This window comes from Coloeus monedula (genome assembly GCF_965178545.1).
Source record: "Coloeus monedula genome assembly, chromosome: Z".
NCBI classification, from domain to species: domain Eukaryota; kingdom Metazoa; phylum Chordata; class Aves; order Passeriformes; family Corvidae; genus Coloeus; species Coloeus monedula.
In genome coordinates, this window is record NC_138822.1 from 48,950,105 (window position 1) to 48,960,368 (window position 10,264).

General features: G+C 44.2%; 1 protein-coding gene across 1 annotated transcript; it reads left to right on the forward strand.

Moving 5' to 3' along the window:
• Positions 1-7,535: 7,535 nt before the first annotated feature.
• CKS2 (CDC28 protein kinase regulatory subunit 2) lies at positions 7,536-9,786 on the forward strand. Its single transcript, XM_082301101.1, has 3 exons — positions 7,536-7,707; positions 8,486-8,613; positions 9,432-9,786. The coding sequence occupies exons 1-3, from the start codon at positions 7,649-7,651 to the stop codon at positions 9,482-9,484; spliced, it is 240 nt and encodes a 79-aa protein (XP_082157227.1). The 5' UTR covers positions 7,536-7,648; the 3' UTR covers positions 9,485-9,786.
• Positions 9,787-10,264: the final 478 nt, after the last annotated feature.

The following is a 10,264-nucleotide window of genomic DNA, read 5'->3' on the forward strand; positions in this document are numbered from 1 at the left end:
AAAATCTCTTTTATTCCATGAGTTCCAGTAGAAGTTCCTTCTTCAGTCAGGCTGGTCTTCTTCCCTGCCAGCTCACCTTTTAGCAAATAAGGAGAACCTGCTCCTGTGCCTTTTAAGATTTCCTTCTTAAAGCAGATCCAGACTTCCTGGAACCCTTTGTTACTAAGCACTGTTTCCCAAGTGACTGACTGAACCAGTGTCCTCAACAGGCCAAAGTCTGCCCTCAGGAAGTTCAAAGCAGAGGTTCTGTTGATCCCCTTACTTTTTTCACCAAGAATAGAGAAACTCCATCATTCCATGGTCAATGTGCCCAAGATGGCCTCTGACCACCACTTCTCCCACAGCCTTTCTCTGTTTGTAAACAGCAGATCTGGCAGGGCATGCCCCTGGTAGGTTCCCTTACCAGCTGTGTCCGAAGTTACCTTCCACACTCTCCAGGAACCTCCTAGACTGTCTCCTCTCCACTGTGCTGTGCTTCCAGCAGACACCTGGCAAGTTAAAATCTGCCACAAGAACAAGGGCTAGAGGTCATGAAACATCCACTGATAGAATATTTCACTTCTTCCTGGTTGGGTGGTCTGTAACAGACTCCCAGTAGGATCTCTGCTTTGCTGGCCATCCCTCTGATTGTCACCACAGGCACTCAGCCTCATCCCCACTGTCCCTGAGCTCTGTACAGCAGAAACCCTCCCCAATGCACAGAGCCATCCCATGGCCTCTCCTTCCTTGCCTGTCTCTTCTGAAGAGCTTGTAGCCATCCACTGCAGCACCCCAGTCATTCCACCACATTTCCATGATGATAACTATGTCACAGCTTCCTGCTGCCAATGGCTTCCAGTTTGTTACCTATGCTGGGTGAATTGGTGCACTTCAGCTGGGCTGTTGATGTCAGACACAACAATGGCATGTCACCCCAGGCTCGTAAGTGTCACTTTTTAGATCCAAGCTATAGTCTTTTGAGTAGGTTCTGATCACTACTTCCACAAGAAAATTCATAAAAACAGAATGAGAGAATTCAATCTCAATGAAATGATACAGATCAACAATAGCCTCCAAGCTCTGCAAGGATCTGAGAGGATCACAAACATTCTGTATTTCTATACTCATCCGCAAGCTGGGCTCTTTTATGACTTGGGAATAATTTATTTAAGAATCTATTCAAGGACACCTTCAAAATGAAATTCTTCAACCAGCATAGGTAGTGCAAGGAGCATGCATCATAACTGGCTCTATTTGTCAAGTGAGTTTATCCTCTCTCAGAGGGCAATCCTCAGTGATTCAACTGGATTATTTTCAACACTTACATTGTTTTATTCACAGTCAGCTAGACCATCAAAACATAGCATCATTTTTTAGTCTCTCTACAATTTTGTGCGAACTGAAACAAAACAAAAAGAATCTGTCTTCTGCTTTTACTAAGGGGATGTTAATTAGCACACAAATAACACTTATGATAAAGTCCGTCAAATTAAGTAAGGCAGTAAATTCAAATTTAACTATCTAAATTGAGGTAAATTCTGAAGATCAAATCTTCAGAGACAAATACTGTTAATATTACACAAACAAGCAGCCTGAGAGTACTTTGAGGACTACTAGTGTTGTGGAATACTAGGCAAACACCATATGAAGCCAGCAAATGAAATAAACGAAATAAAATGAAATAAATTACCCTGACTGAATATAAGAACTATGTGAGGCTGGTTTTCTATTGACTCATGATTTGTGGCTTTACGCCTCAGAAAGCATGTGCACCAAACGCTGAGAGATATTTACCCCTAAAGCATTTATGCAAAGCTTTTTTCCCCATGTAGATTCTCTGTCCAATAAAATGCAAGTTTAACTGTAACATCATCCCCCATCAGAGTTCTTCTGCTCTATTTGTCTGCCTGTTATCATGAAACCTGCAAAAATTTACCAGCATTTGTCTTAAGTTTGACCAAACAAGCCAACAGGTTCAAAAGCTAGTTGAGGATCAAAACTCATGAAAAGTACAATTGTGTAAGCCTTGCTTCCATAAGAAACAATGAAAATATAAAACCACAGATAACAGTTCATCAATATGTGCTATGAATGTGATTCACATTCAAATTACTCAAAAGTTATTAACTGTGTATATGATTATGACTCATGAAGACAGTACAAAAGGTTCCTTGACTCTGATCTTGCTGTTCTATTCAGAAAAATACATTCAAGAATCTGACATTAGTGTTTTATAAGGACATGTTTGAAAACTGAAGCACAGTAAAAGTACATATAACTTTTTTTTTTTAAATGTCTCACAGAACTGAACAGGAAAAGCTGCAGAGAATTTTAATCAGAGACTGCTATGCACAACACAGATGGGAAATTTTGCATCTCCCCCTTCTGACAAAAAACACAGAAAATGTTTTCATGTACTATAACTTACATCCTGAACTCTGCATATGCCATAGTTAAGGTGCACATAGGCCCTTCATTGTAACACTTTTATTTATCATAGCCTACACATCTCTGGATGCCCTTAGTCACAAGCAAACAGCTTACATCGAGGCTTTAAATCTGCTCCTGTCTAGATACACAAAATTATCCCCCACAATAATGTTCATAGCCCATCTTTAGTTCTAAAGAGCCTCTGTGCTGACTACAGTCATGCTGTTCTCATACAGAGTGCAGAATACTAGTGCTCAATTTTATACATGTCTGTGTTACAGCTACAGGAGACAGAGAGGGCAGCTCAAGAGTATTCTCTTTGTGTTCTGCCATTTTATCTTGTGTTTCAACAGCAACTTAATGACAGCTGCTGCCCTAATCAGACAGGAGCTTACATTCCAGTTGAGCAGCTTGCTCACATTTCTCCTAACACACCTATACCCCTAAGGCTATGTGGAATATTTTTTAGTCTGTGCTACGGCAAACTTCTTTGATAAATGTTTTAATACATGCCTTCAACATGCCGAAGCAGAAGTGTATGATAAAGCTTTTCTCTTCCATAAATATGGGTATTTGTGGTTTCATTCACTTCTGACCTGGTTCAGAAGCTTTGGAGTGAGGATTCAATTCATCTCTTGATAACCTTAATCTTAATTCTTAAAACTAACTTCTCTGAATATAAAAAAATATAACAATTAAAATTAAAATGTCATCCTAGAGCACTGGAGAGAAAAAATTACTTTTGTTCTACACTCAGTGTTTGCAAAAGTTACAGTGGGAAAGCATAACTAACATAACCATAGAAAGCAGGCCTCAAAGAAACCACTGATTGGAGACAGGATCAGCTTGACCTAACCCATTACTGCAGAAAGCATTTTTTTCTGAAATGTTCTAAGACATTTAAATTATGTACTGGTAAAAAATGTTTCCTAAGGTCTAGCACAAAGCTGCCCTGACAAAGTTCAAGCATTTTTGTTCTCTCCACACTGTGTACAGAACAGTTTATTCCCTTCTTTGCAATGTGACTGACACAGCCTTTGTGTGTAACAGTATTCTGAAGACAATGATGAAGAGCCCTGTTTCACACAGTACCACACAGTGTGGCTGAGGCTGGACCTCTGGAGGGAGGTGTGTGGTATGACAGCCCTGCTCAAGCAGGGTCACCTACAGCCCATTGCCCAGAATCACATCCAGACGGCTTCGGAAGGTCTCCAAAGCTGGAGACTACAGCAGCTCTCTGCCAGTGCCCCATCTGCCTCACAGTAAAGAAGGCTTCCTGATGTTCATGAGGAACATCCCATGTTTCAGTTTGTGCCCACTGCCTCTGGTCCTTTCACTGGGCAGCACTGCAATGAGCTTGGTTCTGTTCTTTGCACCCTGCCTTCAGGTTTTCACACACAGGTTCTCATCTTTGTAGCCCTTCATTGAACTCTCCCTAGCAGCTCCATCTTTCTCTTGCACTAGGGAGCCTAAAGCTGGGCTCCAGCAGAGGCCTCACATGTGCTGTATGGAGGGGCAGGATCACCTCCCCCAACCTGCTGGCAACAGTCATCCTACTGCAACCCTGGGCACTGCTAGACATCCTTGCTGCAAGGACACCGCTGGCTCACATTCAGCTTGGTGTTCATCAGCATTCCCAAGTCCTTTTCTGGAAAACACATCTCCAGCTGGAGGGTTCCCACCATGTACTGGTGCCTGTGGTTGTTCCCCGCCCCGGTGCAGGACTTTGCTCTTCCACTTGTTCCCCTTGTTCCCCTCATTCTCCTCAACTTCATGAAAGTCCTCTCAGCCTATTTCTGCAGTTCCTTGATCTGGCAGCACAAGCCTGCAGTTTCTCAGTTACTCCTCCCAGCTAGGTGTCTGTCACCTGTGAACTTGCTGGGAGTACACTCTGCCCCACTGTGCAAGTCATTAATGAGGATGTTGAAAAGGCTCAGGCCCAGTTTTGACCCCTGGGACAGACACCTACTTACTGGTCTCTTGTGTCATATGTCACCATACTCTGGGCCCAGCCATTCACCTGAGGTCATTGTCTGCACAGCCAGTCTATACATCAACTGCTTCTCTTTGAAGGTATTACCCACAGTCGAAGGCCTTACTGAAGTCTACAAAAACAATGACTGCTGTCTCCCAGGCTCTTTAACAAATTGGTCAAGAGCATGATATTGCCTTGCTGAATGCATACTTACTCCTGATGCCTTCTCATTGTTCATCTGGAAATGATGCTCAAGCTTAACTATTCAACAGGTTTAACCATTTAGCAAGCTCACTGTTTTTTTCCAGTAATTTTACAAATTATATCCCTAACACTACTATTCTCATTTTAGGAAAAGGATAGCAAATTAATAGTAGAACTTAGCAAGTTCCTGGTACTGTTGCATTATTTATCATCCTCCAGAATTTTAAAGTCCTGTCTGGAAAAATAACTGATGAAAGCAGAAGCTGAAATGACACTCCAGTATTAAATAAGTAACCCTCGGTTACTAAAACAAATATGTTCATTTTTTAGCTCCACCAGGTGCCTGACAAACACACTTGGTCAGTCCTGAGGAACAGGGATTTTCAAATTAATCAGAGGGATCTCAAATATGATTGCATAGATATCTAAGAATCGTTTTGATCCTCTCCAAAATTGTTATTAGGTATGAGTACTTGCAACAGAAGGAAAAGTTGCTTTAAAGGGACTCCAGGTTTTCACTTCTGAATGAGCTCAATGAGAAAGGCTTACACATAGCCTTACATAAGGGTCAATTTTCTCTCATATTCAATATGCATGAGATAAGCAGAAAGCTTATAAAGAAAACAGGGAGATGAAATGTCTTTCATCCAGTAGAACCCATCATGGTGGTTTAATCTTTTTTCCCCCATTACTACACAATGATATTCCTAACAGAAATCATTGTGTATGTTCTGCCTCAAGTATTTAAAAATAACAGTTGTGCTGCCTGAAATAAGGCTAAAAAACTCCAAACCTCTCTGTTTTGAATAATCCAACCAGAACTTTAGAAAACTTTCAGGTGGTTTGTACTTTTACAATTATACTGGAATATATATTCCTTTGTTACATTGATGCCATGAAGATTTTTGCCTTTTCTTTTATGCTCCTGTTATATCTTTTTTCAATTTCTGTATTCTTAGTGCTTTTTGCCTACATTCTTGGACTTGTTTGTTCAGCTAGGAGACTAAACATTTTAGAAGTTTCGTAGTTACGGATCAGTGTGCCCCAGACCCCAAGGTCCTCTCCAGAACACATTCTGTAAACTAAGATAGAACCATCCATGGGAAGATTCCTTAGGGAGGGGGGCTCATTCAAGCCACTCATTGGGGAATTTTTTGATAGATATGCTAATTAATAAGACCTATAATGTTATACCAGATCTTTTGGGGGGGGCATTGTGGTGTGCACTGAGGTGCCTTCGACCTGGAGGTGGTGCACCTAAAGATCCTTAAAATAAATACCAAGCTAAAATCCCTTTTTCCCTTCTAACCATGTTTCACTCTTGATTTTAAGACCAGGAAAAAGCATCAACGTGAGTTTCACACATTTAACTGTATCAGTTCAAAAACACTGACTTCATTTTGCCTGTAAATGACCTGTGTCCAACAAGCTCTAATATGCAGTCCAAGTAAGAGAAAAATATTACGGCTAGATTACGATAAGCACTCCCTTTAATGATTATACGGTGTGAAACTGGCTTAAACTTTATTGTTTAAGACAAGCTGCAGTGCCAAGCAGAAACAATGCTGCTAAAAAAATCATCCCTATTACCCACGCATGTGTATCTGCAGTCATGCATCACATGGCTTCGGTTGTTTTTTTCCTCTATCAGAACTGTTTTCAGACACATGCATTACATAACCCCGGGCAGTACCCACGTTTCTGGCAGCACGATGGAAGCAGAAACTTCTTGAAAGACTTATCTCCTTTTTCTGCAGAGGCCCAGCAGGGAGAGGAGAGAGCAGCACACCACAGGCAGAGGGCATGGACCCTGAGGGGAAATTCAGGTTTGACGTTAAGAAACTGTTTACTGCGAGGGCGTGAAGCACTGAACAGGCTGCTCGGGGGAGGCTGTGCATGCCCCATCTCGGGGCGTGTTCAGGGCCAGGTTGGATGGGGCTGAGCAACCTGGTCTGGTGAAAGGTATCCCTGTCCGTGGTGGGTGGTTGGAACTACATAATCTTTAAGGCCCCTTCCGACTCCTCACCACTCTATGGCTCTATGATTCTATGAAAGCAACCTAAGATTGCTCTTTCTGGCCACGTTCCCACCGCCCTTATCTCATCCCGCAGGGCTGAAACAGCACGCTTATCTGGGGAGCTGCAACGCCTCTTAGCAGACCCTAGCGGCCTGCTATGCACGTATTCCCAGGCATGCGTTTGATGATTTGTTTCGCTGGGTAAGGATGTTTGCAAACTGAAATCCTGTCCGCAGTTCCCACCCTACTCTGGGCACATCTGCACCCCGCGTTTTATGTTTTCACCCTGAGCAAGTACGACCGACACTGCGGCCACTCCCGATAGCTGCAGCCAGGGCACCATGGGCTTACAGCAGCTACCCGGCAGGCCGGGGCCAGCGTACTTTTAATGTGAACGCGACGCTTTGTTAAGAGGACGAGGCGTCTCTCGCTCGCTACCCTGAAAGAAGCAGGCCCCCCGGACACCGGGGACCAAGCCGAGCCGGGCCCCGCCAAGTGGTGCAGGGCAGGGCAAAGCAAGGTACGGCAAGGCCAGACTGGGCTGGGCCAGGCCGAGTCAGGCGCCGCAAAGCAGTGGCGGTGAGCGCCGGAGCGAGCTACGCATGCGCGGGCCGGGGGCACCCTGCCCGGCCCGGCCGTCCCGCCGTCCGCTCGAGAATCCGCTGGAAGGGCCCCCGCCCGCCCCGGCCGCCGCTGGCCAATCACGGCGCGTCCGCGCCTCTTCCCCCACCCGCCCCGGCCCCCCCTCGTGCCGGCGCCGCCGCCCTGCCCGACCGCCACCGCCCGTTACGTAACGCTGCCCCGCCCGCCGCGGCTGCCGGGGATTGGTTGGGAGCGGCGAGCGCGCGAGTCACGCGGCGGCGGGCTCGGGTGGGGCGCGGCGGCGCGGCACGCGATTGGCCGGCCCCAGCGAGAGCCAATGGGAGCCGAGCCGCTGGATTCAAACGTTGAGGGGCGCGGAAGGGGGCAGTTAGTGCGCGAGGTGCTCGTGAGGGGGTCACCAGAGGGCTGTGCTGCTGCTCCAGCCTGTGCTGCTGCCCGCCATGGCCCACAAGCAGATCTACTATTCTGATAAGTACTTTGACGAGCAGTACGAGTACCGGTAAGAGGCTGCGGGAGAGTGCAGGAGGGCTAGCTGAATGGATTGGGAAGAGCCACTCCCTAGGAGGGCGGCTCAGGCAGGCGCCTTGGCCGAGCTGTGCGGACTGTTCTCAGGGAATGAGGGCTCCGCCGGGAGAATGGAGCCAGCGAGGGCGCAAGGCCAGGGGGGAGGGGCTGTGCCGAGCCTCCCCATGGGGGGTTTCCGCGTGGCTTTGAACTGGCTGGAAGAAGGGGGTGGGTGATCCAATGCTGTTTTCGGCTGGTCCGGACCGCTGGGCAAGCGGCCACAGGGTGATGGCGGAGGGGCGGCACTCGCTGCGCGACTCCAGGGAGGGGATTGTGGCAGAGCCTGGGATGGAGCAGCGTCGGCCCCTGCGGATGAGGGACTGTTGAGGTTTAACTCCCTAGGCTTACTTGAAAGCTGTATTACAAATATTTTATAACTCCAAAGTTCCTATTTTTCAAGTAGCTGATATGGCAGCCTGTTGCTAGGAGCGCATGCTTCTCTCACTGTAGCGACACTGAATTTCTTCTAGAAGGCAGATTGGCTTGCAGTATGCAGTTGCTTTACAGCTATAACGTTTAATACTCGTAAATAATTTTAAACTAGATTATGGGACGGGTGTCATAATCAAATTCATGCCAAGACTCTGTACCCTTGTTTTCTTCATAGGGAAACTGAGTATTCATAAGCTGCTTACTGTCTTTCAGTGCAAATCTGTTCTAGTTTTCTAGTGTACATTATGTTGTGTGTGTGTTTAATAATTAAACCTCTCCAGACATGTGATGCTGCCACGAGAACTTTCAAAACAAGTGCCAAAATCTCATCTGATGTCTGAAGAAGAGTGGAGACGACTTGGTGTTCAGCAGAGTCTTGGCTGGGTTCACTATATGATCCATGAGCCAGGTGAGCACATCTGAACAGAATTAGACAAACGAAAAAGTCAAATATCACCTACCTGGTGTTCAGTTGAAGTATGTGATGCATAACTCCTACTGTGGGATCCATTTGGAGTTCACTACTGAATGTTTAGACTCTCTCTCCTTGCTATTTTAGTCCACTGCCAACAAAGGCAATGTAATCTTTATTTTCAACCTTCACATCCTGCTTGCAAAATGCAAGTCTTGTCCTACATGTGTATTGTTTAACTGTAGAGAAAAAATACCAGACTGGAAAGTGTTCCTGCCTCTGCCCATAGAAACAGGCTTTTTGTGAGTTCTTAAATAACAGGGGTATGCAGTGACTGAATCAAAGTTAATGTAGCAGCGTATCTTTAAGTCATAAAGCTGACACACCTACTTTTACTTTCCATGAGGCATTTAGAATTAAGAAGATCGATAATAATGTAAGCTGGCTGTATTAACCAGAGTGGATTTTGTTGGTGTTTGATATGTACCTAACAGACAGTATCCGCAGTTTGTTAGTCTAAGTTACAGTAGCAGAGGTTATCAAATAGTCTAATGTAAAGAGACATTATAAAATACTCTGTATTTTCCCAGTACTTCCCTTCTACAGAAGTTTATGATACTGCCAGCATTGAGTATAAAAATGAAAGCTTGACTGTTGCAAGGGTACTGCCGACTGTTAATATTGCATGTGGGGCCATATTTGGGCTTACTAATTATTTATTTGAAAGTAAGCTTCAACTATCATTCTAAATTAAAGAAATCCCTTTAATCAAGACTTGGACAAACTGACACTTTGTTCAACTTTTCTTTCTGCAGAACCACATATTCTGCTCTTCAGAAGACCTCTTCCAAAGGATGAGCAGAAATAAGCCATCACCTCTTGAAACTTCTGGAACTATGTATATGAGTGTATATATGTTGGTAGTATTCAGTGAATACTTTGAATTTACAAAACATACATCCAAACCTGTGCATGAGCTGTATTATTCACAGCAACAAAGCTCAGTCAAATGCAATTCCAAGTAGGCTGCTATGATATTCAAAGAGTGATGACTTTACTGTTAATTGTTAATGTAAGTGCCTCTCTGACTTAAATTGTGTTAATGTTTGTGTTGCTTGCTCTAATTAGCTCATTGCTTGTTAGTGTTCTGTAACTTTTGCACTCATATATTCTGCTGTAGTGCAGTATGTTCAAATCCAGTAGTTCAACTGTTTAGTAGTAAGTAGGCTTAAGAAATAAACTATTTTTAATGTTCTATGAAACTTAAGTGTCTGGAGTTGTAATTTATTGGATAAAACAAATATTCATTGTCTAACATTTTTTTAAGAGTACCTACTTCAAAAAAACAAAAATAATTTGGTGAACCTATTCAATGATTACTTGTTATAAACTTAGGGTTGAGTAGTACTCAGTATTTCAAAGAGCTATTTTTATGCTCCTTTGTTTGCCAATACCGGTCAATTTTCTATCACAAGGTTTTTATGCTGGGGTTTTAGCCTGCTTTTCCTGTCTTGCATTCAGATTGTCACCGTGGCATCTTGGGACTCTGTAGTTATAGCCATACAACCACACTTTTTTGTTTTTTTTTTAAAGAAGGTGCTTCAGTGTATTAACAGGTTCATTTCAAAGGTGAATTACAGTACAGTTG